The sequence below is a fragment of the Lepisma saccharinum genome, chromosome 21 (assembly GCF_977018435.1).
Source record: "Lepisma saccharinum chromosome 21, izLepSacc3.1, whole genome shotgun sequence".
Classification (NCBI taxonomy): Eukaryota; Metazoa; Arthropoda; class Insecta; order Zygentoma; family Lepismatidae; genus Lepisma; species Lepisma saccharinum.
Genome location: NC_139249.1, coordinates 57,543,961 through 57,566,346, shown reverse-complemented (window position 1 = coordinate 57,566,346; position 22,386 = coordinate 57,543,961). Strand labels below are relative to the sequence as shown.

General features: G+C 36.9%; 1 protein-coding gene across 2 annotated transcripts in view; it reads left to right on the top strand.

Annotated features, from left to right (window-relative positions):
* Mms19 (MMS19 nucleotide excision repair protein) overlaps window positions 1-22,386 on the top strand; it is a 316,830-nt gene that overhangs the window by 244,536 nt on the left and 49,908 nt on the right. For both annotated transcript variants that reach the window (XM_083142473.1, XM_083142472.1), the window contains exons 12-14: window positions 10,224-10,362; window positions 11,756-11,924; window positions 14,332-14,501. In XM_083142473.1, coding sequence (XP_082998599.1) covers window positions 10,224-10,362; window positions 11,756-11,924; window positions 14,332-14,501 — 478 coding nt within the window. The remainder of the gene's footprint in view (window positions 1-10,223; window positions 10,363-11,755; window positions 11,925-14,331; window positions 14,502-22,386) is intronic.

Below are 22,386 nucleotides of genomic sequence, written 5' to 3'. Positions count from 1 at the left end.
ACATAATATTACGCAAATGGACGCATACTGATCAACACATACATATACAATAAACATACAAGGTAACTCTGGGTAGTAATGTTTGTTTAAAATGAAATGTGAAATGGGAAAAACATATATATTATCACACTCAATATAGTGCGTGTTTAGTTAACTGTAAACTAGAAAAGTAATAATTAATTGCATTACAATTGTATTCGGCTCAATGTGAAAAGGTTAAGAAATGCAATGAAACTAAATGCGTCAAAACTTACATCTGTCTTCAACAAGGGGATAGTGGAACAACAACATTTGAAGTTTGCAATATCACAAAGAGAGAGAAAGGAAATTGAACACTTTGTATTGCAAGGTATCAGACTCGGTATACAATGTAAATTAAATATATAGTAATACAAGAAGCATTGAAGCCAAAGAAATTGCTTTCCTTTAGAATTTTTTACAATATGAATGTCCTTTCTGCAAATTTCGTGGAGCAATTTCTTACATTTAATTCATTGAATCCAATCACATTGTGGCCCCTTTTTATCGAAATAGAATCATTCACATCTTCATTCTCATTGTTACCACTACTGATTATGAGATTATATAAATTTTAATTCTGTCGTTCACATAAAAGATGATGATATGTTACATGTTAGTAGAGCTAGGCCAGACTGTCATTTGGGTATAATCGCACCACTAGTCAGCATGGGGGTCCCCAGGATTCTCTCCAGAGAGGGGCAAACAAGGTAATTTGCTTTCCAGGTGGAACAAAGGAGGCACATTTTTTCCCCCCTCGAAAAACAGTATTTCAGTCCGAAGTTATTATGTTTCTTCAACTAATTTATAATAATGAACATGAATTACTGTAACTGAAATGACATTATATGTGAAATATATAAGTTTTAGGTGGACCTTCATTTTCCAGAAGGACGTGGCCCCCCCTTGCCCCCTCCATTGCATACGACCATGATAGTCAGTGTTCCACCTATTAGGACCATAGCATTTTTTTATCCAGTAAAATCCAGTTGATTTGTCCGTGGCCCCCAAAAGTTTTATCGGCAGGTAAACTACTTTCCATTATTTCCACTCAGTCATTTCCGCTTCTAAATAATATTTTATTTTTAATTTTCATTATTTTTCATTTCTCAAACCCCACATTGAGTAAAACAGAATTTACTAGCTATTATTCTTGAGAGGGACCTTACGCACCCAATAGTTTCATAGAATTTAGTGATAATGCATGCGTTAACGAATATTTCTCAAATATTCAAGTAAACAAGAAAAAAATAAGCAGATATCCGGATGTAAATAAAATAATGGAAACGTTATTGTTATTTCTATTTCTATTTTGCTTACGTCTTTTTGTAACTTTTGTGATATTTGCGACGATGATGATAACGATGAAGCGATGGAACAAACACACATGCATATTTGCTTGGGATTCGAACCTACGACAATTTCTATGATACCTCCACTATTGAGGTCAATTATTATCATCATTATTATTATGTCATGTGATCAACCAGCATAAATATGTAACACAAGCTTGGACAAACATAAAATAGCCGTGTTCAGTACATTTACACGTAATATTTCCTTTTCAATGGAAAAGATAGGCCTGCTCCCAACAGAAGAAAGTTCCTTCCTGGCCTGGCTCTGGTAATCGACCATTCATTCCAAAGAAGGATTCTGAAATTCGACCTTGACCATTTGGCGGTGACAACACAGCTCTCTGAGAGAGGGTCGAGGAACAGTCTACTCCCCTCCGGCTATTTCGAGGGTATGGAGAACACAGATTTCGCGGACCTATGAATTTGCGGCCGGAATTGTTGGCGTGACAATTATACTTTCTTATATTGTCTCCATTAGGAAAGTGATATAAGACAGTTATACTGCTTTTGTTGTCTCGCCAAATTTTTAAGTTAATTGCTCTCCTCTTTTTTCTTACTAATAGAAACAATCCTCTCTTCTTTCTTGGCGGTGACGTAATTTCTTATTTTATGTTGACAACACAACACTCGCGAGACTCGAAAAACTTTTAGCTAGCAGAAGCTGTCCAACTCGAATATCCCTCCGCCCGCTGGAAGTTCCAGGCGATGTCGCAGGTGGCAGCACAATTTGCCATGATAAAAATACGTTGCAGGCCTGGAATATTAATATAATTGCAAAGTAATACGCAATCTTGCCAGTAACAAAAGTATAGCAATCGCAGCATAAATGTTCCCTCTTGTGATCTACGTAGTCGGTTTTTTAATATTCTTCTTGTGAAATAAGAAAATTAAGTGGAAAGATGTGAGAGCTGTATTTTGCGATTTATTATTATTTTGCACATAATGTAATTATACAATCTATAATATAGGTACGAGTACACATACGGACGAGTACGAAGAACAATGTCATGCAAGCAGAATGTCAAAATTCCATTTCAGAGCTACACAATCACAGTAGCAATTTAGCATGTAAATGAACGGGACGAATTTTCAAGATGGCGACCGTAGTCTATCCCCTTAAGCAGTGCTCGATCCACCCTTCTTTGTTTTCCCTTCTGCAGCTTGCTTCGAAAATTAGCACTTTACTGATAAGACTTCTCTTCTTCAACACGTGCAGTGCGATGTCCTTTAAAACTCGTTCAACCACCTGTTTCCCCCTCCCTTCCTTTTCAGCCAGACTGCTACTGCCCGGTGCCAGTGTTTTGTCTAGGTGGCAAACGTCGCTTGCCCTTATCAACTACAGTAATAATCACAACAGTGACGTGCACTGAGGAGTAGCTAGTCTAGCAGAGATAGATCAATCAATCTCACGTCTCTAATTATGTTCAAATCAAAATATTTATTATCTTGAAGCCCCAGTTCATATGCAACATTTCTTTCTATGCGCTTCTCGTCCCTCGATGTGATCAACTGGCAAGGCTGGATACCCTAGCTGGCTCTTCTTCTGCCTTACCAGATCCAGGTATAGACAACCGCCCGAAGCGAAAGGGAAGATTTCTGCCTGTGCCTCCCTTGCCCCTACGCCCCCCGCTCCCATGGTTGAAAGCCCGTGGTTTCAGGTCCTCCAGTCTATCTCTTATAGGACAGATAGGGGATAGGTTTCCCTTTGATTCTTTTGTAAATCCTCTAAAGAACTCGGGGGGGGGGGGGATTTTCTGCAGTACTTATGTTCCCTGTATTTACACAACCTTTTAAACGCTGTACAATATGTATGTATAATATGGGATGTAGTTTTATTTGTATATAAATGGGAACGTACTTGTATTACATGCAGAGAAAAATGTTATGGTTTCTTTTCTTTTTTTCAACTATGGAATATATAATGATTAAATAACAAATATTTGCTCACGCTTCCTCTCGCTCTTGTTTTAGTAGTGTTTTATTTAAATATACTAATAATTTGGCCTCCAATAAAAAAAATGGGTAAGTCATACAGTCATAAATACGGATGTATTAATTTGGGCAAGAAAACGTGCTTTCTAATTGATGTTGTTGGTTTGGTTTATTTTACTTAACCTTTCTGCCACATTTGGTTATCGCGAAAATGAGGATGGGTGATGATATAATGAATTTGATGAAGGGACGTCACAAAGAACAATTCAGGGCGGGATTCGAACCCGTGACGAGTGCGCATTCTTGTTCCTATGTGTTGTACTCTGCAGTGAATAATGAAATAATTTGGAATGAAAAATGTATCCCAGAACTAAAGAAAAGCCAAATGAATATTGTTGAAGAAACTACAAAAAAGTGTGTTTTGTTACCTCTACATCCCCTCTAATATATTTAATTTTTGCCACCTTCCATCACTTTTTCTAGCTGTATAGATTTAATTGCGATAAGTAGCTATAATGAGCTTATTGAAGTCATGAGGGACAATCATAAACAGAGAACTCTGAACTGATTTCACAGTGCCCTGCAGATGCACTGGGAGGAAATTATTTGTATTTTCTTTTTCCTTTCTTTAGCGTTGCTTTTCCATCACTTTACATAACTTCTGTCATGACAATGAGCGTTGATTAAATTAAACGGATGAAAAGTGGTTACAAGGAACACTTCATGCACAGGCCAGGGCTCGACCTTGGATCCTTCAGTAACGAGATCGTGAGATGGAGAAATTAGGGAAATCAAGCAATGCAATTTTTTTGGAAAAACGTTAATCATATACAAATATGGTGTTTCAAAAATCCAATTGAAATTTACGTACCACTGAGTAAATACGCAGTTTGCTTTACCGATACCCACGTATCCGAATAGTTAAGAGCTTTCCACTCATCTTTGTAATCGGTCGACCTCCGTGGGGGAGTGCATTAAAGTGGTCCCGGATCGGTACCCGGTGGAGGCACATAGTGGTTCGGATCCCACTTTAAACTGTGGGTCCAGTCTCGATTAGCTTTTACGTACATAAATTGGACTTAAACACCAAATCAACATGTTTCTGTAACATTACGAATGTTATGTTATATTCGCGGACATTTTTACATTGCTGAAACATACCTGAAGCATCACTAATGTTTCGCAATGTTACAGTTTTCACGAGTTACGCATCCGTAATATATCTGAAACCATTTTGTGCTGTATGGGAATTACGTGAAATAATATCACTGTAATGTAACTGAAATATCACAAATCCTTACGGAAATGTATCTGTAATGTTCCCCTGACATGTTTCTGTAACATTACGAATGTTATGTTAGGTTCGCGGACATTTTTAAATTGCTGAAACATACCTGAAAAATCACAGCAATGTTTCGCAATGTTGCTGCAATGTTACAATGTTTCACGAGTTACGTATCTATAACATATCTGAAACCATGTTGTGCTGTATGGGGGGAGTTGTTACCACTGCACGCTATGACACCAGGAGTTCCGGGTTCGAATCCCGACCTCAGCATGGGTGTTTCTTGTGTTTGTCTCTTCATTAATTGTATTGTACCATCTTCGCGATTAACGAAATGTGACAGTGACGCTAAGTAACATAAATCAAATCATTGATTGATTGTTTCATTTGGTTTGTTTTACTTCGCTTTGCCTACACTTTTGGCTAATCGTACGATAAAATTGATGAAGGGACAGACACAAATAACACCCATGCCCAGGTCGGGGTTCGAACCCGGGATCTCTGGCTTAATAGTCAAATCAACATGTTTTGGATTTTCGAAAGTGGGTGGGATTAACGTGTGCTTCTTTTCAGTAGTCCTTCCTCATTTTGCAATCCTTTTCTTTCTTTGACGTTCTATTTTTAGGAATACTGGGCCCTAAAGGGGGTAGGGGTATTATGACCCACACCAACCTCCCTTGGGCATGCCACTGATTGCTACCCCAAGTGTCGACATCACCGCACGTCACTAAATCACAATGACTCATCCAGAAGAAAAACGGCATTGTTTTGAATCTGCAGCTTCACAAGACTGTTTTGCTTTGATGATTACGAAATACGAACACCGTACACAAAGCGAGGAGTTAAAAGACAAGCCAGTTTCTTCCGCTCTTCTCCAGCTTTCTGAAAAAAAAAAAAAAAAAAGAGACCATAACTCTTCTTCCGCTTGTGTTCATGGCGATGCTAGTTGATGCGAGCCTTTTACTTTCTGCCTTTCACGGAAAAGGAACCATGCCGCCCGCAGCAAGAGAAGACGACACTTCCAGACGGGTGGTGAAATCAATCTCAAATAAATTTTGCGCGGGAAAAATGAACTTGCGAAAGTGTCAAAACTTGTTTAGAGTTCAGTTTATGCTGTTGGGCTAATTGACACTGGATACCTGTATGCAGTTTAAAGTGTGATATACATAACTGAAATATAATAGTACACAATCTTAGGGGAATTGGCAGGGACAGACAAGAAAGAAAAAAAGCATATGTACTAACGTGTTTCCTTTTTGAAGCAGGATTTTGATGCAAGTCAGGGAAGAGTTTGCCCTGATCACTTGAATGGGGGGAGGGGGATGAATATGAAGTTGGTTGAAGCAAAGAAAAAGCGACTTTTTTTGACGATGTATTTTACACAGCCGAACCAGAACGAAATTTACAGCCCCGCTTTTTTTTTTTTTTGGCCTGGTGCCAAGAAAGGTTGTGTTGTGTCTCCCAACAGATTTTATCTTACCATTTAATCCTGTTTCCCCAGCTTGCCGTTGGGGAGTAGCAGTTTAGGATCCTCGCGGCTGGCTCGACACAAACTGTTCCTCCTGCCCTTAAATGTCTGATGAAGAGAGCATTTGTTTTCATGAAATGTTTCATCAAATAATGTTTTTATATATTCGTAAGAACTGTAAACTACAAGAGAAATAATTCTACAATGCATTCAATAATGACATACAAGAAAGATTAGTTAACTAGTGTTGCCAATAGTTTGCACACAAATATATTGCTTGATGGATTGATTTGGTTTATTTTACTTGTCTGCCACTTTTAGCTACATGCAAAGATAAAGATGAGTGATAATATGATGAAGGAGCACTCGCGAAGAACACACATGCCCAGGCTGGGATTCAAACCTGCCACCCCCTGGCATTGTAGCATAATGTGCTAATCACTCAGCCATTGAGGTCAGCACAACTACATTGAACACAGTAAGATTATCCAGTAGGAGTACATTTAAACTAACATGTTAAAGTATGTATTAATATTAAAAATGGTAATAGGAAAAGTTTTAAATTTGAAATAGTTTGTTTTGCACCGTGAGATAGAACCCTGTTTTCTATTGAAAATACTGAATTACCATTCGCGGCTAAGTGGTGTGTAGTTTGTTTATGTTTATATTGTGTAGTAGTTGTGGTGTGTTTGTGTTTATATTGTGTTATAGTTGTGATGTGTTTGTGTGTCTTGTGTAGTAGTTGTGCTGTCTAATGTGTTTGTGTTTGTCTTGTGTAGTAATTGTGCTGTCTAATGTGTTTGTGTTTGTCTTGTGTAGTAGTTCCTCCATTCATATTGGGGGTTAGGCGTAGAGCTGACAACTCTGCACTGTAAAAAAGAAATGTCAAGAAACAGCAATATAAGGCCATGGATGTTCCCAAGGTAAAATATTCCGGAGGTAAAATAGTCCCCCGTTTGGATCTCCGGGTGGGGACTACTTTGGGAGGTCCCTGGACTAAGGATAAGATCTACGCTAGGAATAAGGATATTAAATTAGGCACCTGGAATGTTCTGAGCCTTTACCGGCCTGGGGCATTTCAGTGTACAGTTAATGAGATAGTTAAGTATAAATTAGATGTAATAGCTGTCAGGAAGTTAGGTGGCCAGGAGAAGGGAATTGTAAAACTAAAAATTATACTTTTTTCTATGGTGGTACTGAAAATCATAATTTTGGAACAGGCTTTTTCATAAATAATAGAATTATCTCGGCTCTTAAAACAGTAGAATTTATTAATGATAGGATATCATATGCAGTTTTACAGGGTAGGTGGTGTAAAATTATTTTAATAAACATACATGCACCAACGGAAGATAAAGATGATAATACTAAAGATGATTTTTATACAGAGTTAGAACAGGTATTTGATAAATTTTCTCAGTGTGATATGAAAATTCTGTTAGGTGACTAATGCACAGATTGGCAAAGAAGAGACATTTAAACCCACGATTGGTAAAGAAAGTCTTCATGAATTAAGTAATGATAATGGTATAAGATTGATTACTTTTGCAACCTCAAAGAATTTAATTGTGAAAAGTACCACTTTTAAACATAAAGATATCCATAAATATACCTGGTCTTCTCCAGATGTTAAAACTCATAATCAGATAGATCATATTCTCATTGATAAGAGAAGACACACTAGTATAATTGACATTCGTACACATAGAGGTGCTGAGTGTGCCAGTGACCATTATTCAGTAATTGCTAAATTAAGAGAAAGACACTCAGTGATAAATCATAAGCAACAATATCTAAAAGTTCTAAAATTTGATACAGGAAAGTTTACTGATGAAAGAATTAAGAAAGATTACCAAATTAAACTGTCAAATAGATTTGATGTTTTGCAGGATTTAAATGATGATGAAAATATAAATGAAACAGACGTAAATAAGAATTGGGAGCACATTCGTAATGCAATAGAATCAGCAGCTAAAGAAAGTATAGGATACCATAAACCGAGAAAAAGTAAGCCATGGTTTGATAATGAATGTCATAATCTAATAGAAATAAGAAATCAGGCTAGACTTAGGTGGTTAAATAACTCTGATGATACAAATCTAAACAATTATAATAGAATAAAGCGAGAAGTTAACCGCACGTTTAGAAGTAAAAAAAAGAGATTACTTGAAAAGCAAAATTAACGAAATTGAAACAAACAGCAAAAATAAAAATATCAGAGATTTATATAAAGGTGTAAATGAGTTTAGAAAGGGGTGGCAACCTAAAGTAAACTTGATAAAAGATAAAGACGGTGATTTTCTAGCTGACCCAAGCGATATTCTAAATAGATGGAAGAACTACTTTAATGACCTTTTAAATGTTCATGTAGGAGATAAATCAGCAGTAAATGAAGTCCACACAGCAGAACCTTTAGTTCCAGAACCTAACTTGATTGAAGTTAAAGATGCTATTAAAAGGCTAAAGAATAACAAAGCACCTGGCATTGATTTAATACCAGCTGAGTTAATTAAATATGGTGGAAATTCATTAATATGTCAAATTCATAAATTAATTTGTTTAATATGGAATGAAGAAGAAATCCCTCAACAGTGGAAAGAATCCATAATTGTTCCTGTGTTTAAAAAAGGTGATAAAATGAACTGCAATAATTACCGTGGAATTTCTCTACTCTCAACAACATATAAAATATTATCTAACATTCTTTTAACAAGACTAACCCCATATGCTAATGAAATTATAGGTGATTATCAATGTGGATTTAAACTTAACAGATCAACTACAGATCAAATTTTTCACATGAGACAGACACTTGAAAAAAAGTGGGAATATAATCAAAATGTCCATCAGCTATTCATTGATTTCAAAGAAGCATATGATTCGGTCAAAAGAGATAAATTATATAATATATTAGTAGAGTTTGGAATACCTAAGAAGCTTGTTAGTATGATAAAAATATGCAGCAGTGAAACAGAAAGTAAAATTCGTGTGGGTATTAATATGTCTGACAAATTTACAATTCATGATGGGTTAAAACAAGGAGATGCATTATCTCCATTGCTCTTTAATTTTGCCTTAGAATATGCTGTTAGTAAGGTAAAAGAAACTAAAGAAGGACTAAAATTAAATGGTGTGACTCAGTTGTTAGCATATGCAGATGATGTAGACTTACTGGGGGATGATGTGAATACAATTAAGAATAATGCTAAAATATTTTTCAAAACTGCTAAAGAGATAGGTTTGGAAGTTAACAAAGAGAAAACTAAATATATGCTTACAGGCCAAAACCAAGTGGTAGGTAATAATCAAAATCTAATTATTGATAACAACTCGTTTGAACCAGTTTCCAAATTCAAATACTTAGGAGTAATATTAACAAATGAAAATTATATTAAAGAGGAAATAAAAAGTAGGCTTAATTCAGGAAATGCATGTTACTTCTCTCTTCATAAACTTTTGTCTTCTTGTTTAACATGTAAGAAACTAAAAGTTAAAATATACAAAACAGTAATTTTGCCTGTAGTATTATATGGATGTGAAACTTGGTCCCTTACATTCTTCAAGTTTCGCTTGCAATAATCGATTGTTTTCCTTTTCGTAGATCTCATTGCAAACGAGTTTCTCATGAACTAGAATTGTAAGAATTTTGGGGAAGAGCAATGACTGTACACAATTGAAAGAAAATAACATTATTTGAAATCCTTTTTTCTTTTTAAACGTTTTCGTGTTCTATTTTCCTTCTCACGACATGCGTCCTGTGCATGTATAACTATGCAGGATAAATTGTGTTACTGTCTCCTACGAATCTTCGTGTTCGTTTCTGCTCCGTTGAAGCTAAAAATTGGTGCAAATTCCAATAACGACCCCTTCGAAATAACGACCCTTTTCCCGGGAACAGTGAAAGGTCGTTGTATCGAGAGTTGACTGTATTTTTTTTTTTTATGATAATGTTTCTTTTCTTTTAAGTATAAACTTGACATGTAACAAGAGTTTTCAATTTACTTATTTCTAGGCATTATAAAAATTGCTTTTTGTATGCTAGGATATGTAGATACAGAGTTAGGAAGTAATATTGAACTAAGCAATGATCAGTTGGCAACAAGTACATGTGTAGATAAGTAATTAGAACTCATTTCTTCATATTACGTTGTACTTTTTTTTTCAGTATGTTGACTGAACTGACTCATCAGTGTGTTGTTTTCTTCTTGGATCCAACCTCATTGTCAGATGGAATTATTGGGATGAGTAACTGTCAAAATTTCAAACCATTAGGCATATATTCACCACCTTCTCATACGCAGATGGTAAATATTATTTATAGATATTTCACAGCAGTTTTTTTTTTTTACTATTTTATATTAATGTAAACTATTATTGGACTAACATTATCAGTTTTATGGAAAGTGGAAATGTTTTGGAAGCTATAAGTTTAAAAATACAATTACAAACTTACTTTGAAAGAGCTCCTGTTTCTACAGTATCCATTTGACCTGAAATTTACCTGTAGAATTCAGTTTGTTACTCCAAACCAAGTGTACCTGCTTCAGGCAGCTAGTTGTACAGGGTGTCCTAAAAAAAACTTCAACAATGGGTGCTGGTAGATGCCATAAAAAGAAGTAACTTTCCCTCATAAACATTACCTCGAATGTGCTTAGTTTCTGTGTTACAAGCGCTTAAAATCTACCCTGTATGTATGCAACCCAACACAGCAAATAATTGCTCCAGGAATGCATGGCTAGGTTGCCACTAGCATTGCTTTTAAAGAGAGATGACTTGAAAACAACATCTTGAGGGTATTACCTGAGTAAATTTCAAAATAATAATGTAAGAAATATTTACAATATTTACACACCAAGATAAAGAATTTCCAACAAATGCAGACTGAAATTCAAGAGTGTTCATTTTCATTCTAAAATGTCTCCCATCGTGTTTCGCGTGTCATGCAATATCAATAATTGCAAGAGATGTGTGCAACAGATGTTGAATCGATGAACGAACAAATGCAAACATAATGTGTTCGTCACCTCATTTCGAACAAGCAGTCTGTTATGTTAAAACACTTTATTTATTTGGAAATTACACCTAAATATGTTAGCTCAATTGTTGCTCATGTTCGTCATGTAATACAGGGGCGAATCCCTTACTGATAATTAAGATTGAACTGCATAGGGCACTCGGAATGCACACATGATGCTGGGACACTTTTGTCCAGTCTGGAACCTTCGGTAGCGAAGTTGTGTGTCGACCTCTAAACATTATCACCGAGGCAGTTCAAAAATATTCCTCTGCGAGGTTTTGTGTTTTGCCAGTGTGCTTTCTGAGCACCCTATATGGCTCAGCATTTGACATAAGTATGGATTATTTGGCTTGATCCCTGTATTAGTTTTAATGTGTAAATTAATTAATGTTTAATAGACATTTTTCATTTTGTTGCAAGAGCCCTTATCATAATTTTCTTATAGATAGATTTATATCTGTAGATATTTAGTAGATATTGCATGTTATTCTGTAATCCATCTCAAATAATTTAAAATGTGTTTCAAATACCTATTAAGCAATCGGTTTCATAGTCAGTTAGTTGTAGTATGCGACCATCTTTTCTGTTTGAGTTGAAAATTGATAACAAATATTAATGCTTATACATATTTTGAGATTTAATAATAAACAAGTCTCTCTCTATTATTTATTGAATGGTAGATTGCTCTGCTGGAGGCTGTTGTAGGATCCATTCAGAGGGACGTTGTAATTCCAGAGTATTTTAAACTGGTGAATACTTTAAGCAACATAGCTGTGGAGACTGAACATGCGTACACCCACAGATGTGCATCACGTATAGTGTCAAGCATAGTCAACAAAACTGAATGCGGTACGTGCAAAACTTATTACCATAACCACCAACTTTAATGCAGATTCCTGTAAGCTGGAAGTAGCATTTTTCATAAATCAGGCAATACTAGCACTTTTATTTCCACTCAAATAAAATATTTAGCTCGATGAAACCTTCATAACTAGAGACCGGATTTTAAAGGAAAAAAAATTACTGTAAAAAGCTAAAAAGAAGAGAAAAGGGAAAATTATTGCCAAAAATAGCCTACATTGTATTGTTGCAACAATGGCTGAAACATGCTCCCAACACTCATGGAGGGAAGGTAAGATAGGAGGCGCTTGTTCTTTTTTTTTCCTCTAAGCTACACCAAATAGACAATTGTTGAATGTTTTGTTTAGGGAAAATACAGTCGTACAAAATATTTGATATCCTGTCAATAAAAGGACCAAGGAAGATTTTTTTTAAGAAAAAGGGGAAAAAAGGAATGTAGGCTGAAAAACTAGTCAATAAAGGCACCAGAAAGGAAAATGTTTTTTTAAAAGGGGGGAAAAGGGAATGTGGGCTGGAAAAGGGAAAGAAAGGAAAATCAAAATGTTGTAATCTTGTTGGAGGAAAATAATTATCAACACTGTTATTTATTCCATGATCTGTGTTGAAAAATAAAAGAAGGAATTCCCTTCAATACTGCTACTTAGCACTTATCATCATCATCCTTTGCAGTTTCCTGCCTCTAGCTGGGTCGGCATAGAAGTCAAGCCTCTCCATTTTCTCCTGGTCTTCCACCACTCCTCTCTTTCCATGGTGTTCCAATCTTGTTGTCTTCTCCTAAGACTCTCCACTACCTGCTCTTTCCACTGACATCTTGGTCTCCTCCTTGGTCTTATTCTTACTCCTTGTGCATTGTAAGCTCTTACTGGTAGTCTTTCTGCATCCATCCTCTTTATGTGTCCAAACCATCTCATCTGTGCCTGATCTATCCTGTCCTGAAGCTTCACCGCACCCACTGTCTGTCGGACCTCCTCATTCCTTATTCTATCACTTCTAGTCTTCCCCAATATACTCTTTAAATAATTTAATCCTAATCTCCACTGCCTGCATCTTTCTTTTGTCTCTCTCTGTCATTGTCCAAGTCTCTGCTCCATTCTGCTCCATACATAAGTATCGTCACTTATATGTTTGCTTAATGGTATTAGAATAAAATTGTTAGTGACAGTGACAAACAGTGTGCACCATTAAGAATATTTGGATATTATTCAATAAATACTTTATTTGCTTTTTCTTTCATGTTACATACAGCTGGTTCAATTTATTTCTGTGCCAACTCAGATGGCCTTCTTGGCTTGCCAGTCAACCATCTGATCCAGTGTTCAAAACAGGGTTGTTAAAGGTCCAGGAACCCATAAATTTTAATTGGTTTTATTGGGTTTCACAACAGAACCAGAACCTTTTTCCTTGCAAAATTTAAATATGGTCCAAGTTGCATATTGTTTCATTTTAAAAGAAGAAAGGTTTCTGGACGGTAGTTAAATTGATGCAATAAAAAAAGCTTCCTGAACCATATTTGAATTCATCCGGGAGAAAGGTTCCTGGACCATATTTGAATTCATCTGGAACAAAGGTTCCTGGACCATATTTAAATTCATCTGGAACAAAGGTTCCTGGATTGTATTTAAATGAATATGCAAAAAAAATTCTGGACTGTATTTAATTCATCCAGAAAAAAGGTTCCTGGACTGTATTTAAATTCATCCAGAGAAATTGTTCGTGGACCAAATTGAAATACTTTACAGGTAAAGAGGTTCTTTACGGTCCAAAACCCATTTACGCTTGCTGATTTTCTCTCCTGGACCGGAATTGAATATGTTTAAAATTCATGAACATTTATCAACCCTGGTTCGAAATCCAACTGATTCGCAGCTGCCGTTATGGCTGCTCAGAGCCCAGCAGCCATATTTAACTGCAACAGTGCTGTTGATTGGCTGTGGTTCTTGGATCCGAGTGTGTGCTTTATTCAACTCAGATATTACATATGTTACACCAAATTGTGTAAAATGTGTGCTAAATACAATAAGCTATGTATATCATCTGTTTTTCTTCCTGTTTCTCTTGATTTATTAATTTACTTTTGGTAGACATGTAATGAAATCTCAGAACAAATAAATCTACAGTGGAATACCGATTTCACATTTTTCAGTGGACCAATCTGAAAGAAACGTATGATACAGGAAAATGTAAAATAGAGGAAATTTTTTTAACATTTTGCTAGGTTGGGACCTTCTGAATGTATAATGAGAGAAAATGTAAAATCGGGGTTCCACTCACTGTATTGAAAAAGCAAAAAACCTATATTATTGTGCAGATAGGATAGGTTAATTTAGAATTATCCTAGAATGTTCTAGAGAGGCCCTTGAAAATTATTACCATTCTTTTGGTTGCTTTGATGCAGAAAAGTCTGTTCATGAGCTGTTGGAAATGGTTTGGAATAGAATAACTGGTGCATTGGAAAGAAATGATATACCACACTATTGCAGAAAAAATGCAGCTGGCTTGCTCATATGGGTGACAAAAGCTCTTCTTCTGAGAGGACATAAAACTGCAGGCAATTATATTGAGATGGTAAGTGACAGTTTGATTATAAATCATAATTTTTCTTGATTTTCTTGTACTACAGGGTGGCACATATTGTATATATCAAGATCAGTTGGCAACCCTGTTGGAACGCAGGTGCGCATGTGCAGAAGTCTTCCATGCTTAGGCAGATGGAAGACAGTCAATCAGTCTGCCATGGAATGTTCACCTGTTCAGACAAGAATTGTAGCAGTAAGAGGTGTTCATCCCGTTCATCCAGACGGGCGCCATTCAGGAGTTGTAGGAGGCACTGCAACGACAGTCCAATGAGGGTGCAAGATCATCAAAACATGATACGGTGTGTCATACAATAGAGAGCCAATGGCAGCGTTTAGAAATAGAAGTCTCCAGGTTGGAGGGGGCGTATTCTCGGGCATCCTGATGCTTTTCAATGTAGAGCCCGTTGCATCTGAATGGATAGTGTCATCGCCTTGCATCAATACCTGGTGGAGGCACATAGTGGTTCGGATCCCACTTTCAACTGTAGGTCCAGTCCCGATTAGCCTTTCTGTGCATAAAGTGGACTTAAAACACCAAATCAACCAACCATCTGAATGGAACCTGTTCGGATGAGTGCCTCCACTGCCATGAGTTGTGTCTGAACAGGCGAATGTTCCATGGTAGACTGATTGCGAGACTTGCAGCTTCTTAATCATGGGAGACTTCTGTGCATGAGCACCTGCATTCCCACAGGGTTGCCAACTTATATTGGTAGATACCATATGCACCACCCTGTATATGTAATACATGCATAATATATCATACAGATATGTTATTCGTTCATCTATAGTTACATGTTATAATTTAGAATAGCTTTTCATCTCCCTACACCGTAACTACATGCTTTAGAGTGGTTTCTCAACTTTGAAGAAGCACAACCATGTCATATATATATATTAGGGTTGAACCGAATCCCATAATTCTTACCAAATCTCACCAATCCTGATGCCAATGCTTGAAAATTGTAATAATTAAAAGTTGTTCAAAATATTGATTAACCCTTAGACTCCAAGGCCCATTTTACTCAATAAGATCTGAACTCCAAGGGTGTTTTCAGCAGGAAGTTTAAAATTCCACACGGTTTTAAATAAAAATTTATATCTTGGTATCTGCGAATGCTAGAGTTACAAATTATAGTTCGTTTTTTTTTTCAGTACAGTCTAGGCTACAAGCCTATAATAAAAAAGAAAATCACTTTGAAAATAGAAAGAGAGGAAGAAGAATGTAAAAAATAATTTCTTTTTTACAAAATTTCAAATTCATCGGGCCTCTAAGTTGTCTACGCAAAATGTGGGAATTCAAAATAGCACCTGCATATTTTCCGATATGTCTTCTATTCTCATGGCAAGAATTGTACACTTGCTGTGATACTTTCGGAAGAAAAAAAGAAAATTTCTGATATAAAAGATCCCCCCCCCCTTTTCTGGGAAATTTAAAATTCTGCAAGGTTTCCAATAAAAAATTGAAACTTGGTAACTATGAATGCTAGAGTTACGATTTCTATCTCGTTTTGTTCGTATAAGGCTATGGTAAAAAAAATTCATGCACCAAATAGAAGAGAAAGAAAATGAATATAAAAAATATCTTTTACCAAAATTAAACTCAATTGGCCCCACACGTAGGCAATGCCGGACATGAGGGTTGAAAACATTACCTGCATAATGTCCATAAGTTAAGGGATTTGCAAGATCCACAAAAAAAAAAGGCCACAGCAATAATTGATGCAATAAAATGTGTCAGACAGGTCGGCACCATGCCCCCTCTTTAAGAGACCAATTAGTGTGACCGGAAAAGTCTGTGTGGGAAGAGGTGTCTGACTGCATGTTGTGTGCATTTGGCTCACAGTAATTAAGTTGTGGGGAAGCAGGATGGCACAGCGAACACATTTGGATGACATTATGTATGGCAGATTAGAGGCCGGCCGAAGTCAACAAGAGGAGGGTGAGGAATTGAATGTCACCAGTAGCATCATTTCTCTTCTGTGGAGACTATTTCAGGTGGACGGAAACATTCAACGGCAGTATGGACAAGATTGACCACGTGCTACAAACCAGCATCAGGATCGTTATCTTGCTTTAAATGCCCGAAGATACCCAAGTAGCACAGCACCTCCACTGGCTAGAGACATCGTAGCAGCCTCTGGGACACTCATCTCTGATCAGACTGTGTATTGTCAGCTTTGTGAGGTTGCTCTGAATGCAAGGCGACCCGTGAAATATATTCCCCTCACTCAAAGACACTCCATGGCTCGTCGAACATGGTGCATTGAGCACCGTGATTGGACCCAGGAACAGTAGGGTAGTGTGCTGTTCACTTTTAAGTCTTGGTTTAGCCTGGAGAGTGATTATTGGCACCTGTTCATCTGGCCGCCCCCTGCCAATATTGTGGAAAGTGGTGCCAGTGTTCTAGTCTGGAAGGGGTTAGGAGCACATATGCCACCGGGATAACATCTTGCTGCAATATGTGAGACTTTTCTGTGGTGGATACATACCTCGGTTCCGTCTGATGGATGATAATGCTAGACCACACAGAGCGTGCCTGGTGGAGGAATATCTGCAGCATGAGGACGTCATGAGTCTAGAGTGGCCTGCTTTCTCACCGGACTTCAATCCAATAGAATATGCATAGGATTCTCTAGGCTGCATGTTTGCAGCTCTAATTCTGCCACCACAGACCATTGTAGACCTCCGAAGGGTTTTTGTGCAGCAATGGGATGTGTTACCACAGGACATGCTGGACGGCCTAATACACAGTATGGGGAGACGTTGTGCTACTATATTGCCATTCGTGGTCACCACACCTTGTACTGAATGATTCTGGCAATGTTCACCATGAAATGCATGCCACCAGCGGAGAGAGAGACCACACTAAGTGGAGCACACTGTCATTTTCCACTTTTCCTGCATACCTTGTATCAGTATTACTGTGTCACTTGTTTCAGTGTATGACGTGACGTGTGTGGTCAAAAGCGATCGCACAAATTGATCAATTGGAAACGACTGGGCTGCGATTGCTACAAGGTAAATAATAATCTTAGCATACACACTTCACGCCACAAACATTTATCCTCTTGTGTCGTACTTCCTGCACCGCGCTGCGAGAGTTTACGGGAAGCGAGCACAAGAAGCACGAGACAAAAAGGAGACCCTGGAATAAAGAAACTTATGAATTATGCACAGTTATGCAATAGTTTCGAAAGGGATTCGCCAGCGGATAGCAGTGCTTGCCTTCTCCGCTGTAATCTATGTTCTCTGGTTACGTTCTCCCGACGTAATATCCTTTCTCCTTTTTCCAACGTTGCCAAACGCGTACTCCAATAATTGTTCTTTAATATTAACTTCAATTGGGTTTTCAACCACTCCCACCTTTTTTGTAAATCTTACTATTTTAGTGCAAGTAATCAAGGCAAAACTAAATGATCTCCATAATTCAATTTTAACATAAATATATATTACATATATTCAAAGTTCTGAAACAATACACTTTGTGAGTATGCACAATATCCAACAACTAGAGTTGGGAAACGATTTTAACAATCAGCGTAACTTTAACAATAACCTGCGCGTCCTGCGCGCTATTTTAATCTTCTCGTGCAACTTCCATTCTTTTTGTTAACAAATCATGAGCATGCTCCTAAAATACAGTGTAAATCACAACCTTATTCTTTGATGAAGCGAGACACCACGAATAGTTGGCGTGTACCTATACGTGTCTCTAAATTACCTATAAAGTACAATTTGCAAAAATACAACGTATACGCTATTTCATTTGTTTAAAGTCAAAAATGCCTCTCTTTTTATACTTAATCAAAATGCCTCTCTTTCTAATGCTTAATCAAATGCCTCCCCTTTATACTTAATCAAATGCCTCTCTCTTTTTAATGCTTAATCAAATGCCTCTCCTTTTAATGCTTAATCAAATACCTCTCCTTTTATACTTAATCAAATGTCTCTCTTTTATACTTAAATGGCACCTGCTGCCAGTTTTATTATTATTACCTTTTACACTATTGCATCGGTAGTGCTACCCAAAGGCGGACAGTGAGGTTATTAAACTACGAGATAGAAATTGGGATAAGGCGGCAAGAATCGCAATTTTCCGCCAGTATAACTGTCAAGTGCGCACGTGCAGGCATTTAACTTCACCGACGCAACTTTTGGACGATCAAAATGATATGCTTCACTGTCAGTCTGTATACGCTGCCTGTGCGTGAATAAACTTTATTAAATAGTTCAATTATGCAGCTATTTGCGTTTAGCGTGGGATTCCTTTGAGAATAACTGATTATAAAACGCGTCAACATAATATAGTACAAGTTCCTGCGTGCATACACACGTCCCTTTTACTTGGCTCCTTTTTCTCTTGTTTATCGCGCACTCACCAATATACGCATTGGTTTCAAAACTCTTATCAGAAAGTTCGCCGAGAGAAACAATAAAAAGGGGGGGGGGGACTGAAGGAGAACTAGTGTTCGCTTTATAGAATTCGTTACTCAAGGTTGCGTAAAAAGTCAAAGCAATTTATCTTTCGTTCTCAGCGAACGGCCAGATCGCAAGATGTAATCACCATTCCCATATCACAGCAAAGAGATTGTTTTTGTACATACCTCCACTAACGTTCAATTACACACCAAGACCCACGCCATCCTTCCACTATACTCGTTCGACAGGCTTTTACGTGTTAACGGTGGTAATGGCAGGCTTCACTTCAGAAAGAGGTGGTGGAGTTGTATCTCTTGCCGACGATGGATTTGACGTCGTGCCCAAGGTCAGGCACTTGCCGTTCGGAGCAGGAGTAGGAAGTAGCTACAAGAGGCAGAACGCACACTCCGACTGACTGGGGCAGCATATTTTACAAGCAGGCCAGTGCGGCCGAAATCACCGCTAGAGGCAGCACCAGAAGTCATCGTGAGGTAAAGCGACCTCCGATGGCTAAAAAAAAAGGGAACGTCGCTTTCTCTTTACTTTTTTTTGAAGTGTGTAATGTTTGTAAAGCAAAATAAAGCAAACGTTACAAGTGTTGCCAGGGCACATTTTATTGCATCAATAACAGTGACCCAATGTTTTCTAGTGGATCTCGCAAGTACCTTAACTTACTGATGCCTCAAGGGCAGTGTAGAACCCAAAACATGTATGCTCAAACGTTACCCGAGTCACAGTATGTTCCAAAAGTGCAAAAGAAAAAACAACAATAAAAATGAGTGTTACGTATATGTTACATCCTGCTATTTAAGGGTTTATATTAGTGGGCGAGTATTCCAGTTATGCTTCAAAATATTCAAGAATTATACCAGAATATTAAAATACCTGTTGTGCAATCAATATTTGGGGCAATGTAAATGAAAAATTTAAATTTTGCATAATTTCCAGGATGAGTAAACTCCGCAAAAGTGTTGCACAACATGCGAAAGATCAAAATGCTGGGCAAGTATTGTCCGGTATCTGTAAATAAAAAAAAGATATATATCATCATTGGTATAAGTTCAGACATACCGGATGTTTCGTAAATAATTGAAGGGTTACGAAAATTTATTGCAAGTAAAGTATTGAACGTACGATAATGAAACCAGTTCAGAACGAACGAGGAACGCAAGCAGTTTATGCATGTATGTTTTGTTAAGCTGAGAGTTCACATCCCTGCCGCTAGGCGTCACTCAACTTACCCACATCACTCACAGTGTTTTGTGCAATGTTTTGGTCTCAAGATCACCGGACTTTACACCCTTTGACTTCTATTTGTGGGGTTTCATCATCGTCTCACCGATGCCACGTGATATCGCAGCCCTAAGGGCACGTATCATTGCAACAATAGACGCTATCAACAAGCCCATGTTGATGCGAGTGTGGCAAGAACTAGACTATCGTGTCGATATGTACAGTGTCACTCGTTGTGCACACATTGAACATTTGTAGGTGTAAAAAAAACTGAGTTCCTCGTTCAGTCTGGACTGATTTCATTAATGTGAGTTCAATACATTACTTGCAATAAATTTTTGTAACCCCTCAATTATATTCGAGACACCCAGTAAATATATTGATTGATTGATTTGTTGTTTTAAGTCCACTTTATGCACAGGAAGGCTAATCGGGACTGGACCTACAGTTTAACTCTTTCAGCTCATATGGATATAATTGGAAAGTTCACAGCCAACGTATGATTTTTGACCCTTATGTGAAAATTAATTTCTCTGTTACTATTTGCTATATAGGCATGAAATTTTGCACACTGATTCAAAATACTAAGGGATTGAAGTTATTGTACAGAAATGTTACGTATATTTCCTCAAACGTGAGTGTTACAATCCCAAAATATATTTCAAATTCTAAAAAAAATATTTTCTGTTCTTGCTTATATATTTACTTTTCCAAGTATTCAGTGGATTATGGATATTCATTACAGTAAGGTAACATTTTTATTTATTATTTATCAATTACTATTTATTAAGTACGATTACATTGACATCGGACACGTAAAGCGGTTTCAACATCAAGAGAAATAGTAAATTTACCATTCATCTGGGAAAAGAATGATGACATGAAGCATACAAAAAAATAAAGTTGACAGTGGCATACAAACATATATTCAGACCCTCAATTTTGTGTTTGAATACAAAATACTAAAGTTTACAAAATAATTTACAAAAATTTATGAAATTTTCTTCAAGCATCAGTGTTGCCATCTCATAATAATAATAAAAATTTCTAAAATTTTTCATTATTACTTGTATTACTTATTTTTAAAAAATATTCAACGAATGATACATATTCATCCAAATAAGTTATTTTTTTAATATTTTTATGTGGTATAATTTTATAATTTCGTCAGTGTTGCAAACCAAAAACAAATACAATATGAGTAAGAATAATGTAAAAATCAACTCATCATAAAAACAAATATGTGGTATGAAATATTAGAAGTTCAGTTTACTATGCCATCCAAACATATGCTACATTATAGTTTTTGGATTCTTGATAACGTAAAATCAACAGAAGTTCACTTTTGTGTGATAGTCTTCAAATCATCCTATGAGCCACAAAGGAACTAGTACCTAGGTAAATGTTTTGTGAAATTTCATGAGAAGATATGAAAATAATGTAAATTGTCAAAATATTATGTTTGTAAATAGTGGTACCATAGTGTATGAAGTTTGTGATGTCTGATGTAAGTGTCTAGATGTTTGATGTATTTTGTGAAAGGTGGTGTACATGTAAATGGGTTCAGCCCTTGTTGGGCGCCATACAGTTTTAGCTGCTTTTTTTTTTTTTTAATGAAAATCACGCTAGATGTCTCTTTTGGAGAATACATTTGGATATTCACAGTTTTCCTCGGTGAGGGATAAATTAGAGGAAAAAACGCCTTTGCTTTGTATCGTTCAAATCACATTTTTTACACATATATCCACCGGGAACAACCTGGGACAGCATTGTCGGCCATTATGCGAACTCAACAAAATGCACAGAACAGGCGTCACTCGTAAACATGTAAGAAAGACAAAGAAACCACACTTGTGCTGCACCTACCGGTCAAGTTATGCACTAAAATATCCAGCCTTTGCAGCGAAACAATCGCCGAACCACATAGAAACAAGCAAGAATTTTCATAAACACTCAAAAACTAAGAACGTATATATACGTTATCCGCAATTTGAGCTCAAAAGGGGAAACTTATATATACGTTCTCCACGCCGAAAGGGTTAAAGTGGGATCCGAACCACTGTGCAATGTGCATCCACCGGGTATCAAACCCGGGACCCTTTGATTACAAGGCGGCAACGTTACCTAGTAAATATATATTAGGGGGGGGGGGGCACATTAATTGGTAGTCTATGAATATCGGCTGATATAGGCATATCTGTTTAATGGTATATTTTATA